General features: G+C 51.0%; 1 protein-coding gene across 3 annotated transcripts in view; it reads left to right on the forward strand.

Annotated features, from left to right (window-relative positions):
- The window catches only part of EPHB2 (EPH receptor B2), a gene marked incomplete at its 3' end in the record, with an annotated part of 186207 nt that overhangs the window by 153206 nt on the left and 16312 nt on the right, over positions 1 to 16689 (forward strand). For all 3 annotated transcript variants that reach the window (XM_082614001.1, XM_082614002.1, XM_082614003.1), the window contains exons 6-7: positions 7184 to 7308; positions 15049 to 15211. In XM_082614001.1, coding sequence (XP_082470127.1) covers positions 7184 to 7308; positions 15049 to 15211 — 288 coding nt within the window. The remainder of the gene's footprint in view (positions 1 to 7183; positions 7309 to 15048; positions 15212 to 16689) is intronic.

Raw genomic sequence — 16689 nt, forward strand, 5'->3', positions numbered from 1 at the left:
GGGGCTCCATCTCCTAGCAGGGGTCACGGGGCGCCACTGATCCCATCCCCCGGCCGGTGTGCCCGGCTGGTAATTGAAAATACCAGAATTCCCTAAAGACCAACTTACAGGGAAACCTGACACCTCAGGGTGGGCGGCGGGCAGCAGGAGGGATGGGAGAACATCCAGCTGTTCCCTTTTCTCCGCCGTTAATCCCCCTGGATTCCAGGAGAAAGGCCAGCCCTGCTTGGCCCTCACTGGCCCGCCTTGATCATCTTCCCAGCAAATGCCTCCTCCTTGCCACACCCAGGGTTACGGGGCTTATGGGATCAGAGCCTGGGTTAGCTGCCTGTAACCCAAGCCTGCCAGCTAAGCCCGCCAAGCCCAGACCCCCATGGCTGTGGGGGACCTGCCTCCACCAACAGCTGAGCGCCCAGAGCCAGGGCAGCCGGGTGGGTGGTGGGTGAGGCGAGTCAGCCAGAGCCGGACCGAGTTAGCTTTGCAGCAGCCCTCTGAAGCCCACTGGTTTCAAGACCTCTGTGGTCAGTCTGCATCGGCCGCAGACACCGGAGGGGAGAGGAGATGCTGGACTTTGGTGGGCCTGGGTTCAAATCCCAGCTCCACTGCTTGGTAACTTTGGGCAAGTTACCTCATACTTCAATGCCTCCATTTCCTCACCTATAAAATGGGTATAACAGTAATACCAGCCTCTCAAGGTTGCTATGAATGTCAAATGAGTTAATTGACGTAAAGCATTTGGAAAAGTGCCTGGTGTAGAGCGAACAAGGAATTGTTAGGTGTTAGCTGTGGGGCCTTCCCTTTTTAATTTTTTAAGGCATCATGGGGCATCCAGAGGTTGTCCAGATGACAAGCTTGCGTTTTAGTTAAGGAACAGGTTGCCACCCCTGCTGCAGTCTTTCTGTGGCTCCCCAGTGCCTTTGCGACAAAGCAACTCCTCAGCCTGGAGGTCTGGCCCCCACCTGCCTTGGCAGCCCCATCCCTGTGCCTGTCTTGAAACTACTTGTACCACTGCGTCAAGACTCTGAGTCCATGGGCCCCGGAGGAATACTCTAGCCTGGGCAGATGAGAGGGGCAGTCTTGGGCAGAGCTGGGCTGGGAAAAGCAGCATGGTGGGTGGAAAATATACTAGACCAGGACTCAGCTGATCTAGGCTCTAGTCCCAGGCCCACCTCTACCTGCTGTGTGACCTTGGACAAGTTACTTCCCTTCTCTGGCCCTGAATCCACTACTCCTCAAAATATGGGCCACAGGCCAGCAGCATCACTATCACCTGGAAGATTGTTAGAACTACAAATTCTCAGACCCCATCCCAGACCAGCTGAACCAGAATCTCTGGAGGCGGGAGGAGGGGCCCAGTAATACGAGTTTTAACAAGGTCTCCTGGTTATCTCCTTACTCCCACTCAAGTCGGAAAAGTCCAGTAATCTATAGGGACACCTGCTACCACTTTCACCTCCATTATTGGGAGGTGAAATTGCAGGGAGAGGTGTGGAAGGAGCAGCTTCACCCCTGCTTGGGACTGGATCACCTTGGCCGAGTTCCAAAACGGGGGCTTGGATCCAGGAGCTCCACACCAAGTCCAAGTCTCATGGTTTCTCCACTGCCTAGTATGGTGCCCAGCCTGGAGCAGGCACTCACTGGGCTGAAACAAATATGCCTTCTCCATTAGACTGTGCCCCCTGGAAGGCAGAGACCCTGCAAGGTTCCTCTCTTGAGCCCCAGCACCCAGTATCATGCCAACATCACAGTGACTCTGAATTGAAATTTTTTTCCAGCTTTCTTGAGATATTATTGACATAGATCATATGCAACTTTAAGGAGTACACTGTGATGTTTCGATACACATGAATATTGCAAAATGATTGCTTTAGTAAGGTTAGTTAACACCTCCATCCCTCCACATAATTACCTGCGTGTGTGTGTGTGTGTGTGTGTGTTGATAATATTTAAGATCTACTCTCTTAACTTTCCAGTATATAATACAGTATTGTTAATTATAGTCACCCTGCTGTAAATAGGTCCCTAGAACTTATTCATCTTATAGCTGGGAGTTTTTACCCTTTGACCAACATCTCATTGCCTCCAACCCCCAGCCCTGGGTAGCATTCTACTCTATTGAAATATTCTTTTTTTGGGGGGGGGGTACACGGGCCTCTCATTGTTGTGGCCTCTCCCGTTGCGGAGCACAGGCTCCGGACGCGCAGGCCCAGCGGCCATGGCTCACAGGCCCAGCCACTCCGCGGCATGTGGGATCTTCCCGGACCAGGGCACGAACCCGTGTCCCCTGCATCGGCAGGCGGACTCTCAACCACTGCGCCACCAGGGAAGCCCCTCTATTGAAATATTCTTAATAATATCTCCCTCCTGATGGTGCTGGTCCACACTTAAACCTTTGCCTGCATTTCTCCTTTCATCCTCACAGCATCCTTGCCAGCTAAGGGTCCCCATTGGACAGGTATAGAAACTGAGATGTCACAGACCTGCCCAGGAGCCAGGAGAGACTGTAGGAAGTTGCATGCAGGTCTGTCTGATTCCACCTCTGGGCTCCCAGCCACTAACCTAGACTGCCCTTCTGGGGGCTGGATTGGAATTTCCTTAGCTGAGCATTCTACAGTTCTCAGCAGGAAGCACTAGGTAAATGCACGTAGTAGTGGCTTAATGAGAATACTCCTCACCTATCCCTATGGGCTCAGTGCATGTCTGATGCTCCACAGACATGCAGTGGCAGCACATGCCCCCCATGACATACATACCCCTCCCACCTTGGTGAGAGATCCCAGCATTCCAAGGAGCCCTGAAGATGACCTCGTCCAGCCCCTCACACCAGAATTATCCTCAGACCCTTGGAGGCAGGGTCAGGGCATATCCCTCCTTGAATCCCTAGTGGCTGAGTTTAAAGCATCCTCACTGATTTTCCAGTGCGTGTGAATGCGCACACAAGAGTGCATGTGCGCGCACACACACACACATACACACCCCCCCTGAGTGGTCACACTGCCCTGTGTTTTGTCTGAGAGGGGCTGAGAAGCTTAGGGGAGGCCTGGGGGCGGGGTGCTTCCTGGGCCAGCAGGAAGGGTAAGCCCCCAGCCAGGATCCCCCAGATTAGCCCAGATCTGGGAAACTCCAAAAGGGACTAATTTTGTTGTTTTCAACGGGGAGCTGACTACGACAGGCTGGAGAGAGGGACAGACAGCCCGGGCCTCACAGAGGAGCCAGGGCCGCCAGAAGTCCAGGAGAACAAGCTCTACACAATGGTGGCTCCAGAGGGAGGGGTGGGGCTGGGACTGGAGACAGGGTCAAGGAGGGAGGGGACAGAGAGTAGGACCAGCTCTGAGGGACAGCAGGGAAAAGAGCTGGGGCAGGATAGTTCAGCTTCAGGCATAGCTCAGCTCCTCACTAGTAGTGTGACCTTGGGGAAGTCACCACACCTCTCTGAGCCTCAGTTTCCTCTTCTGCAAATTGCAGCTATTAACCCCCATCCCACACTGTTGTTGAGAGGATCAAACAAAATGACGCAGGTCAGCTGCTCAGTGCACAGTGGCCAGTGCCTAGTGATACCCGTGAACACTCACAGCACTGATCACGTGCCAGGCACCACACTGAGCACCTGAAATGCTTTCATTCATCTGTCCTCACAACAGCCCCCAAGGCACGTTACCATTAGGCTCACTTTACAGATGAGGAAACCAAGACCCCGAGAGCTCTGACCACTCCTCCACAGGGATCTAGCAATTTCCTCATTAATTTCCGGTGAGCATTTACTTGGAACTGGGCTGACCGCATGGTAACCAGGGCTGCGCTGGCAAAGAGCCTGAGCCACCAGGTTCAAGGGCTAGCCCTCCACTGCCTTGCCGCATGAGCCTTGAGCAGGTCACTGAACAGCTCCAAGCCTCAGTGTCTCCATCTATAAACTGGGGATGTTAATAGCCCTCAGCTCATAGGGCAGTTGTGAGAATTCTGAGTTACACCTGTGTTAATAGGTATTGAGTACCTGGAAGAGGGCTTGGCACAGAATAAGAGCTCAGTAAGTGTTAGGTCAGTGGCTTTTTCCTTGTTATTATTATACACATACACACAACCCTGAAAGCCCTTCAAGTGGCTTCATGAAGCATGAGAATATGTTGCCACTTACTATCTATGTAGCTTCAGGCAAGTCCCTTTACTGTGATTCTCAGTTTCTCCATCTGCAAAATGGGCTGAAGGAGGTCTGCTTCACAGGCTGTTGTGAGGATTAAATGGGTGCATGTGTATTGAGGACATAGCCCAGTATTAGCAGGTGCTCAATAAGCAGTGGTTGGTGGGGCCCCTCCTTTGGGTTGGGTCTTCTTGATACCCTGGCAGGGAACAAGGAAGACAGAGTCTCCTTGTTTGACTAAGGAGGAAACTGCTGGGAGCCGGGTCCCTGATCATCCCAGGAGGCCCACTGCCCCTGGCAGGGCAAGGAGCCAAACTGAGGGACAGGCAGCCCTCCCTTGGGGGGCGGTGGGGGGGCGTGGCAGAAAGAACAGAGGCTCTTCAGGGACACCTAGGCCGGGGTCCAAGTCCTTCTTCTGGGTGCTGCCACCCGATCTGGGGTGTCTTGGGCCAATTTTCCACAGCTCCTTGGGGTGCTGGAGGGAAGCCTAGACCTTTTCGGCCCACGCTGGCCCCTGGGCTGATCCAACTCCAGGACAAGGGCTAACCAGGAAGGACAGGCAGGGAACATTTGAGCTGCAAGATCACAGGGATCTTCCAGCTGTGCCCATGGTGCAGAGGAGGAACCAGGTCCAGAGAGGGGGGTCACTTGCCCAAGGTTGCCCGGGCAATTAGTAGCAGGCCAGAGAGCAGGGCCTGGGTCTTCTGACCAATAGACAGCTCCCTCCACGCTGGGGACAAAGGGACAGAGACAGAGCAGGAAACAGATGAGGATCTCCAAGCACTAATCCTCCAGGATCCCCTACCGGTCCCTGATCCATGCTCATGTCAGTGTGGTCAGAGCCCCTAGAAAGCAGGATTTGGGTGGGAGGAGAAGGGTCAGCCTCAGCCTCCTTCAGGAATCACCGGGATGGTCAAGGCAGGGCATCCGCTTGTCACGGACCTGCCCAGGAGCCAGGAGAGACTGCAGGAGGTGCTCCTCTCACCCTGGGGAGTCCTCAGCCCCTCCTGGGACCATGAAAACCTCAGGCCCAGAGAGGCAAGGGGGCTCTGCTCCCGTCACACAATAGGGAAGGACCGGGTCAGGACTCATGGACAAACCCTTCTCTGGAGAGTGGCAGACCTGGGTTCAAATGCCGGCTCCCCCACTGACAGGCTGTGTCATCTCAGGAAGCCCTGTGTTGCTCTGAGCTTCAGGGTCTGCAACGGTCGGTGGGGCTAATACTGCCCCCTCACTGACAGTCAGCTCAGGACACACACGTGTGCAGGGCCCAGGGCCATGGCCAGTACGTTGTAGGTGCTTTGTGCAGGTTTGTTTCCTTTGAGAAGAAGGCAAAAAGCACAGGCATGGGTGCTCTGTGAAAGAAGGAATCAAGGAAGGGGCGGCAAGCTTGAACTCACTGTGACTGTGGGCAGCTCACAACCCCCTCTGGACCTCAGTTTCCACACCTGTAAAATGAGGGGATGGGACTAAATTATTTCCAAGCGTCCTTCTAGCACTAAACACAGCCTCCCCTGACTTTTTTTTTTTTTTAATTTTTGGCTGTGTTGGGTCTTCGTTGCTGCGCACAGGCTTTCTCTAGTTGCGGCAAGCGGGCGCTAACTCTTCGACGCGGTGTTCAGGCTGCTCATTGCAGTGGCTTCTCTTGTCGCACAGCACGAGCTCTAGGAACACGGGCTTCAGTAGTTGTGGCACCCGGGCTTCAGTAGTTGTGGCATGCGGGCTCAGTAGCTGTGGCTCACAGGCTCTAGAGCGCATGCTCAGTAGTTGTGGTGCACGGGCTTAGTTGCTCCTTGGCACGTGGGATCTTCCTGGACCAGGGCTCGAACCCATGTCCCTTACATTGGCAGGTGGATTCTTAACCACTGCACCACCAGGGAAGTCCCTCCTCTGACATCTTGTCTCCTACATCTAACCACCCTCCATGAGGGCCCTAGCAACGCTGCTGGGGGGAATGGGTGAAATCCCATAACATGCAATTAACCATTTTAACGTGTACAGTTCCGTGGCATTTAGTACATTCACAGTGTTGGGCAATTACCACTTCTATCCAGTGCCAAATCATTTTCATCACCCCAAGGAAAACCCCGTACCCAGCATTCCCCATGCTCCCTCCTCCAGCCCCTGGCAACCACCAATCTGCTTATTGTCTCTATCACCTTACCTATTCTGAATATTTCATATAAATGGGACCATACAATTTGCATCTGCCTTTCACTTAGCATGTATTTGAGCTTTATCCTCATTGTAGTGCACTTCATTAGCACTTCATTCTCTTTTATGCCTAAATAATATTCTGTTACATATGTATACCACAATTTGTTTATCCATTCATCTGTTTATAGACATTTGGGTTGTTCCCACCTTTTAGCTGTTGTGAATAGCACTGCTATAAATATTCATACACAAATATTTGCTTGAGTACCTGTTTTCAGTTCTTTGGGGTATATGATTAGGAGTGGAATGGCTGGATCATATGGTAATTCTATGTTTAACTTTTTAAGGAACCACCAGACTGTCTTCCATGGTAGCTATGGATTTATTTTTATATATTTATGTTTCACAGTCATTTTTATTCACTGCAGTATCCCTGCACATAGGAGGCACTCAATGCACATTTGTTGAAGGAATGAATGAATCTCCCACCGTCTCTGCTTCCCTGTCCCAGAGCCCCGTCACCATGTCTAGGGTCTGTATGTCCCCTGCTTCAGTAGACTGTAAGCTCCAAGAGAGAATGAATTAACATTTCGTCCAACCCACCTGGGGCCAGACCAGAGAAGGGACCCAATGCATCTGTCTTGACTTGATGTGGCTGAGCTTCCCCAGGGATGGCTGGAGTTGTCAGTGTCTGTAATCTGAAGGTGCCCCATGAGAGCAGCACCTGCGTCCCTGCACCCTGTCGGCTCCCCAGGCTGGCTGTGTGGCCTAAGCTAGATGCCTTCCCCTCTGTGGTCCCACAGCTCTCTGTCTGGGCACCTTCGAGGCTGGGCCAGAAGCTGCACCCTCTCATGCCCACCCCTGACCCCTGACCTCTGACCTCTCTTCCAGCTCCATCGGCCGTGTCCATCATGCACCAGGTGAGCCGCACCGTGGACAGCATTACCCTGTCGTGGTCCCAGCCCGACCAGCCCAACGGTGTCATCCTGGATTACGAGCTGCAGTACTATGAGAAGGTACTTGTGCTCCTGGATGCTCTCCCCACTCCCCCCTCCCGCAGGGCCCCCTTCCAGGCGGGTTCTGGGGTTCTGCCATCCCGCAAGACTAGGCAGTCTGGTGAAGCAGAAAGAGTACTGGCCTCAGCTCCACTCCTGCCCAGCTGTGAGACCTCAGGCAGTTGCCTTGACCTCTCTGAGTCTTGCTTTTCTGGTCTAGGGGATCAGTCCACAATCTCAGTAAAATGCAGTGGTCACAGCCCTTTCCCCACCAAGACCCCTTTCATCTTGATTTTGATGGGCCTGATGTTCTAAAAAAACCCAGTTTTCCCAAAAGTTGCTTTTCTTAAGTAATAATTAGTCATTTACCCATTCTGAAGCAGAGATTTGAAACTGCTCAAGAGAGCTTCTGACAGGGTGAGAGGGTGGAGCTTCCTCCCCATGTTGCTCTGATTCTAGCTAAAACACTTGTTTTTGTTTGCCTGAGTGCCCTTTGTATGTATGGGGAGAGAGTGATTTCTCTTTGAGCTTTTAAATCAGACCTTTATTACTCCCTTCAGGGACCCAGGGTTGGAAGCCACTGGTGTAGAAGAAGGAGCATTGGACGAGGAATAAGAAGCTGTAGGTTCACATCCCAGCTCCATCCATAACCAGCTGTGTGACCTTGGGCGGGCATCTTTCTCTCTCTGAGCCTCAGTTTCCCCCTGTGTCAAATACAAATGAGACCACCTCTCTCGCGTGGCGGCTGTGAAGGTTAGGGAGAAAAGGCAGGTGTAGTGCCCAGCATTGCCTGGCTCTCAGCAGAAACAAGTGTGCTTTCCCTTCCTCCCTCTTCTGCACTGCCTGCTTCTCAGTGGGCAGGAGCTACATGATGTAAGGCCAGGTGAGCTCAGCACATCTGAATGTGGGGTCTGCACTGTACAGAGACAGCAGGGGACAGCAGCTGGACATCAGAGGCCCAGGAAACTCTCTCTTTGGGATGATGACATTTTTAACTGCTCCCTGAGGCACCAAATAGCCACAGAGACTGTCCCTGGGGAAGGGATCACTGGGCTCCCATTCAGACTAAGTTGTAAATGACTACAGGAAGTACATTAGTTGAGGGTAAGCCCACTGGGAAACGGAAAAGGATGGAAAAGCTCTCCCTAACGACGGAGAGGAAGAGAGGGGGAGGCATTTCCAGCCAACCCTGCTGGGGCCCATGTTCTGAGGCCCAGCCCAGCCCAGCCCTCCCACTGTATTAACCCCTGGATCAGCCAAACTCTGGTGAGTCTCAGAGGTTCAGCAAACACCTATCCAGCCTCACCCAGCTGGTTCGTGATTGCTTCTTTGCTCATCCCCTCGTCTAAGCAGTACACTCCTAGAGACCAGGGACCACATCTGTCCCGTACACTACCTGCTCCCAGCGCCCTGGGCCTGGCACCAAGGAGACACTTGATAAACATTGGCTGAATAAATAAGCGAGTGAATCCCTTCCCGTGGCCTTGGTAGAGAGTGGAGACCTTGCCTGATCTCCGCTGTGTCCCTCGCCTGGCACACAGTAGGTGCTTGAGGTGTTGTTGGACAGCCTGAGCTGGGATGAGGTGAGGGCAGCAACTCCACCCTCGCTGGGCGCTGGAGAGCCTTAAAGTAGCTGGGCACCCAGGATAGCTGGACCAGCTGCTCCCAGGCCCAGGAAGCCCCAGGCTTTGCAGAACATTTCCAACCCCTCTGGCAGGGACAGCTTAGCAGCTCAGAATTAAAAAAAAAAAAAAAAAAAAAAAAAAAAAAAAACTAATTAAGAAGCTTTATGATTAAATGAAACTGAAAGCATTTGTCCCCAAAGATGGGAACGGAAATGAGAAATCCCGGCGCGGGTCCTGCCTACGACCCATTTCCTACCGAGAAGGGAGGGGCTGGAGAGGCTGTCGAAGGTGTGAACCAGGAGGCAGCTCTGTCCTACTTTCTGCCGCTACCCGGGCATCCCCAGGCCCCTGCCAGGGGTGGCAGGACCAGCATGCCCTGCAGCAGCTATAGTTATCACCTGCTCACATTTCCTGAGTGCCCACTACGGGCTGAGCACATCACCTCTGTTACGTCATTCATCCTTGCAGCAGTGCTATTTGTCACACTGGACAGAGGGGGAAACGGAGGCACAGGGAAGTTGTGTAACTTGTCCAAGAGTACCCAGCTGCTAAGTGGAAGACTCCACCTGGCCCTCCTGCCTCCCAGTTTTCTCCCAGGGATATTCTGGGATGACTGTTAAGAGGTGGACAGGAACAGGCCCTGATGGAGAATTGTAGGCACAAATGGCAAGAGAGGGGCAGACCTGAGGTACAGCTGTGATGAGACGTGGCCTTACTTCTGTCAGCCCCTCCTCCCAGGGCCTGGGTGCAGAAAGAGACAGCTTGGCTCTGCAAGTGGGCAGATGGACTCTGGTTTGTTCAACATTCATTGTCATCAGCTTTGGGCTGGGCTGCTGGATGCCAGGAATACTCAGAGTAACCAGACATGCCTGAAGGCCTCAGGGATTTCACAGTCCAAGGGAAAAGACAGGTTCAGACACAAATAGCCATTAGACAAGATGTGCTACAGGCCACAGAAGGGCCAGCAAAGGTTTCATGGGGGCACCATAATCCTGGCATGGATGAGAGGAAATCTTCATTTAGGTTACATTTGACCCAAGCCTTGAAAGATGCTAAAAGTTAACCAGACAGACAAGTGATGAGAGCAGGGTCATTCCAGATGGCAAGAACAGCATGTGCAAAGGCCCTGGGGCAGGAGTGTGCTAGCTGCATTCAGGGAACAAAGAAGGTGAGAATGGCAGGAGCAACCAGAACAAGGGAGGGATTGGTAGGGGAGGAGTTTGGGGAGGGAGGCGGGGTGGGGTTGTGGTGGGACTTCCAGGCCGTTAGAGTCTGGATTCAATTTAATGGAGTATGATAGGAAGCCATCAGGAGATTCTGGAAGGATGTGATCTGACTCCTATTACTTTAAAGATTCCTACAACTTGCCATGTGGAGAATAGACTGCAAGGGGGTCCCAGGGACACGGTAGACCCAGCACAGGGCTCTTATGGGACGCCAAGAGAGAAATGATGGTGGCATGGAGTTGGAGGGCTGGCAGCAGAGATGGTGAGAAGCTGACAAATTCAGACAATATTTTGGAACTCAGGGGACCAGGGAGATGTGAAAGATGACTCCCAGTGGATGGTGGTGCCTTTTCCTGGGGGCCCATGTGGGTTTGTGATTTGCAGATGTAGGTGCAGTGCTTGCCAGGGGTAGGGAGATGTAGCCAAGAACAGACAAGGGAGAGTGCAGAGGAAACACAGAAGTGGAAGGATAGGATCCAGGAGAAAGGCAGGATTTAAGGAGAGAAAGAAAAAGTTGTTGATGAAAGTGTCGGAGAAGACACCAGCAGAGGGTGAGCAGGAGAACCAGACGTGGCTTCTATCCCTGAGCTCTGACATCCCAGCCACCACCTCTACTTTCCTGAGTCAGCCCCACCCTTTGGGAGGGAGAGCCGGGCTGCTAGTGGTGAGATTTATTTCTGGTAAGTCCACAGCCAGCTCTTACCCAACACTCCAGCATCCTCCTGGTGCCTGCAACTGATTTCTTTAATGAATGCTCCAGATCCTCCCAGGTAGGGAAATTAGGAACTGAGCCCTGCAGTCCCCTGTGGGCCCCACCCCCCAGCATCCTTCCCACTCCTCCTTTCCTTCTTTAGAAAGGGTTCTTTTGGAGCAGGCTCTCCGTTTGGCCTTTCCCCAGCTCCGCTGGGATTTCCCAGCCTGCCCGGAGCCCGGAGCTGACAACCACTTTGCTGGAAGGCTTCTGGATGCCGCTGACGAATGGTGTTAGCCAGACCATGGTTGGCCATTTCCATTGGTTCTGGCATCCCAGGGGAGGTGGCCTCCTTTGGCAGCTGCCCTGAAGCACGCAGGTTCACGCTCCCTTTGGCTCCCCAAGAGCTCAAGAAGAGTCATTTGTGAGGCGGATGGGCCCTCGTAGGCCACATCGATTTATGTGTTTATTCAACAGAAACGTCTACTTGGCAGAAGTGTAGGGAAAGGATATTCCAGACAGAGGGAGCAGTGGTTGGGGGAGGAGGGAGTGAGCTATGAAAGTCCAGGCTGCATTCAGGTTGTAGCCCAGTGGACATGGAGTTGTATCTATGTGGAGAGGTTTGTCACTCATTCATTCACTTTTGCAGTCACTCACTCATTTAATGGCCATGGGTGAAGGCCCACTCTATCACATGTTGATGATAACAGTGATGGTGGTAGCCTACATTTACTAAGTCTTTAGGTGTCCTAGAGACTATGGTAAAAGCTTTCCCCCTTTTTTTCCTATTAAATCTCCACAATCACCCTGGATGGTACATAGTGGTGTTATCCCACTTTAGCGATGAGAACACTGAGGCTGAGAGGGCGCAGGAAATGCAACCAGGGCCTCACTGGTCCATTGGGTAAGGACCTAAACTGAGCACTAGTGGATTTCATACTAACTTTCTTCCCATAATCTGTTGGTGCATTTTAATCTTTATGCAGATCATGGAACTTCAAAGAGAGGCGAGAGGGAAGGGAATTGATGGCTCTCGAGCATCTCCAATGTGCCAGGCACTACCTGATCAAATTTTATCTTCACAACAACCCTGAAAAGTTGGCATTTATTGCTCCATTTTCCGGAATAGAAAACGGGCTCAGGGAAGTGAAGGGTCTTTCCCAGGGTCACAGTGCAAAGAAGTGGAAGAACTGGCACTTGAAATGACTTTCGATCCCCTGCTCAGTCCTGTGCCTAGCTTTAGAGAAGGGATCCACTCAGGTTAGTGCCTAAATTTCCCGAGGCACCTATGCTACCAACAGTTTCCTCCCATCTCCTCATACAGTCAGAAACTTAAAACTTCCAGCCTCTAAGCGGGCAGCCACCCAGTCTGCAGAATCCAATTCCCCTTTTCAAGCCTGAGCCCATCCCATGCTGGACAGCGGCACCTAGTGGCCAACTGTGGGACTGTATCCCAGGTTCATAGAATGAATAGTTTAACATTCATTCATTCATTATGTCAGTAGTTAGTGAGCACATACTATGTGCCCAGCCTGGGGGTCCCAGAGATGAACCAGACAAGGTCCCTGCCCCAAGGAACCCACAGGCTTAGAGAAGACACATTTATATCAGAACAGTGGGTGGGAGAGGAGACAATGGACCTGCAGTCTCTGGCAGGGACATCTGGGAAGTCTCCCCAGCCGAGGTGATACTTGTGCTGAGTCTTGAATGATAAGTAGGGAACTGCCAGGCATATGAATAAAGAGTATTTCAGACAGGGGCAACAGCACTTGCAAAGGCTCAGGGTGTCCAGGTAAGGTCGCATTGCCAAATAAAATACAGGACACCAGGTTATATTTGAATTTTTTAAAAGATATTTTTAGTATAAGTATGTCTCAAACAATGCATGGGACATACTTATACTAAAAAATTATTCATTGTTGAGCGGAAATTCAGATTTAGCTGAGCATTCTGTTTTGTTTTGTTTTTTCTAAATCTGGCAGCCCTACTAGGGAAAGGGGGAGCAGTTGCATATAGCTGGAGCCTGGAGGACCCTGGGGATGTGGCAGGAGAGACTGGCAAAAGCCAAGTCATGGAGAGTCTGGAATGCCAGGCTAAGGAGTACAGCCTTCGCCCTGTGGCCGTTGGCAAAGGACTGTGCATGCAGGCCCCTATGCTTGGTACAAGGGAACAAAACACAGCCCCTTCCTTCCGGAGTTTACAATCAAGGGAGTGAGATGAGTATGGGCCTAGGGTGACGGGACATAGCCGAAACCAGACAGCAAGTGCTCCAGGGCTCAGAGGAGGGGAGGCACATCTGGCGAGGAAGTCAGGGAGGCTTCCTGGAGGAGTAGGCAGGTGATCTGGCTCAGGAGAAGAGACTGCCTATCTGCTGCTGCCCCCACATCCCAAGCTCTTTCTCACCTCCTTGCCTTTGCACCTGCTGCTCCTTCCCAGGAACGCCCTCCTGCTTCTTTGCCTGGGTGACTTCTATTTGTTCTTTAAGATCCCGTTCCACTTGCCCCTGAGCTCACTGCGCTTACCCTACCCATGTAAGCATTTCATACATATTAATTCATTTCATTCTCTAAACCCTTTGAGGTAGCTATTATTATTATTATTATCCCCATTTTACAGGTGAAGAAAAGGAGGCAGAGAGAAGTTAAGGAACTTGCCCAAGGTCACAAAGGTAGTAAATAATAGAGTCAGGATTTGAACCGAGAAAGTCTGGCTCCAGTTCCCTTTAACCTATACACTATAATAACATTGTAATTACATTATTACAGTGTAGTTGTGTAATTACATAAGAGGATTGTAGTTACAATTGTTATCTGTAATAACATTGCTCACACTGAATTTAATTGTTTCATGAGAGTTTTCAAGGGCTCTGCGTACCCGGACATGTATAGGATTAACATTGTGCATTAAATGCACATCAGGTGTATTAACATTGTGCATTAAATGCACATCAGGTGTATTAACATTGTGCATTAAATGCACATCAGGTGTATTAACATTGTGCATTAAATGTGCAATCAGGTGTGCATTTTTCTACATAAGGGTACATAGCTTTTCATCGGTTTCTCAAAGGGGTTCATGATCCTCAAAGGGTTAAGATTTCCCCACCATTTGCTTTACTGAACTGAGCTCTCCCAGGAGGCCAGGGCCTCTGCTTTACCTCCTGTGGGTCCCTAGTGCCCAACTCAGGGCCTAGTGCAAAGAGGGTATTTGGGGAGGGTTTGCTGGGTAGCTGACAGACACCTGAACAAGCATCATGTAGGCTGGTAAACATCTGCATCAACTCAAGCACTTTTCCACTCCCACTGCAGCAGCTGGATCTTTGTCCTGTCCCAGACTCCTCGGGTCACCCTGGGCAGTGATCAGGTCAGAACTGGCATCCTTCTCTCTCAAAGGCATGGGTATTAGAGGCGGCTCCATGCAGGAGACTTAGTTTGAGTCCCAAAGCAGCCACCAACTGATGTATGTGACCTTGAGCATCATTTTCTCTTGCTGGGCCTTAATTCCTGCCTCACTCAAATGTGCTGAGGCTGAAACGGGGTCCATCCACTTAATCCGTAGAGGCATGGGACAGGAAGAGGGATGCAGAAGTGAATAAGTTGGGCCGTCTCCCTGCTGTCTCTAAGAACTCACAGTCTAGTCTTCAGGGTCTGCATACAGTGGCCACTCAGCGTATGTGCATTAGTCAGCTGTTATTGAGATGATGCTGCAGAACAAACAATTCCAACAATCCAGTGGCTTACAACAAGTGGCTATTTTTCTTGCTCATAGGTTTTTGTCTGTGGGTCAACTGAGGTGGCGCTGCTTCAGCCTAGGAGTTAGGTCAAGGTCTTCTTCACAAGTTTCTCCTTCTGGAACCAGCTGTTACCCAGGTTAAGCCTCACCATGGCAGAGGGCAGAAGCATAAGAGACCAGGTCAAATCAACAAGCACATGTAAAGCCTCTACTTGCATTACGTCCTTTAGAATATTCCAACAGCCAAACCAAGTCACATGAACAAATTCAGCATCTGTGAGGCAAAGAAATATGCTCTGCCTTCTTTTGTAGGAAGCGTTGCAAATCATATGCAAAAGGTTTGGGTATGTGATTCTGTTACAGGAAAGGAGTGAATAATTTGGAACCACAGATGTTTGTCCAGTAGCCAGACCTGCCCCAAGTGGCAGGAGTGGATGGTGGACTCTGGGCTACAACCTCACTAACTGTTTTCTCTGTTCCTCGGCAGGAGCTGAGTGAGTACAACGCCACAGCCATAAAAAGCCCCACCAACACGGTCACTGTGCAGGGCCTCAAAGCCGGCGCCATCTATGTCTTCCAGGTGCGGGCACGCACCGTGGCGGGCTACGGGCGCTACAGTGGCAAGATGTACTTCCAGACCATGACAGAAGGTAAGCAGGGTCCAGAGGGCAGGAGGAGGGTGTTGACTCTACAAACAGAACAAGGACCACCTCCTATAAAGTACCTTTGTGCAAATTAGAAAAGGCACCCCCTCTTCTAGATGTCAATTCTCCCTCCCTCCTGGGTGAGAACATCTGTGCACTGTACAAACCACACAGCCATATACAGAGGACTGTTTCTGTGGCCCGGAAATATAGGGACTCCTCCGTTACCATCATGTCCTTTCCCAGGACTGTTGGGAGCTCAGCCCCAACTTGCAAAGCCACTCTGAGCAAGCCAATTCCATTCGCTGGGCCAGTTTCTTCTCATCTATAAAATGAAAGTATCATATTCCATCTGAGAGAGAAACATTTTATCCATACATTACTCCAGTGACTTGCAGTTGGTTTGAGAAGAATTCTGAAGCCACATCTGAGCTCATCAGGGAGAAGTGCAGGGATGGATTAGTAAGGTCTTCCCTGGGCAAGAGAATGGAAGGTTGTACGCCATGTGCTTTGTGTCTCCAAGTTTGGGACCACATGGTCTCTAAGCACCCTTCCTGCTCTAATAATCTTTGAGAAGCAGCACAGTTAAAGAATGCAGACTCTAATGCCTGACAGTGCTGATTCAGCTCTAGCTGTGTGGTCCTGAGTAACTCACCTTACCACTCGGAGCCTCAATTTTCTGATCTATAAATGGGGATGATAACAACTAACTGATTATCATCATCATCATCAAACTAGGGTCAGGATGGGGGATAAAGGTACAGGCCGTAGCACAGGGTTGGCACTACATCTCACGTGCTTAGTGCTCACCAAATAGTAGTTAAGGTCATAGTTGTCATTGCTGTGAGTCTGGGGGCCCTTTCCCCAACCAGCCAAACTTCAGAGCAGAATACCTAGGACCAGACTTCAGTATCCCTTCTTAGCATCTGCTTCAACCACTGGGCATGGGCCTCAGCCTTTGCCTGGTTGAACACTTCAGAGGCTCCTGGACCCCTGAATTCTTGTCTCATCACAGAAATCCTCCTTTATAGCTCCACCATGTCTTCTAGTACTCAGCCCCTCTGGAAAATTCCCGTTCCTCCTGGCCAGCGTCTTTCACCTCTCTAGGTCCTCTTGCATGTTGGATGAGGGTCACTGACCTGGGGATTGGCAAACTGCCTCAAGATCTTTCTTTATTAATTCAACAAATATGTGTTGGTTCTAAGGACCCACAAATGACCTAGTCCGTGACTTCAGTAAGCTCCTGTCTGGTCATGGAGGCAATGAGTAGTAGTAATAATAAAATTTTAAACAATGAAGATGTTGATGACATTGAGAATGCACCGAATGGTTTCCAAGAGCCAGGGCCAATGCTGAGCACATTTTACACATTATCTCACTTAAGCCCATGGCCTTGGATCAAACAGACCTGGGTTCAGATGCTGGCACTAGCCACTTTCTAACTGTGTGACCTTAAGCAAATCACAATTTTGCTAAGCCTTAGT

Source organism: Mesoplodon mirus, assembly GCF_964341445.2.
Source record: "Mesoplodon mirus genome assembly, chromosome: 3".
NCBI classification, from domain to species: Eukaryota; Metazoa; Chordata; class Mammalia; order Artiodactyla; family Ziphiidae; genus Mesoplodon; species Mesoplodon mirus.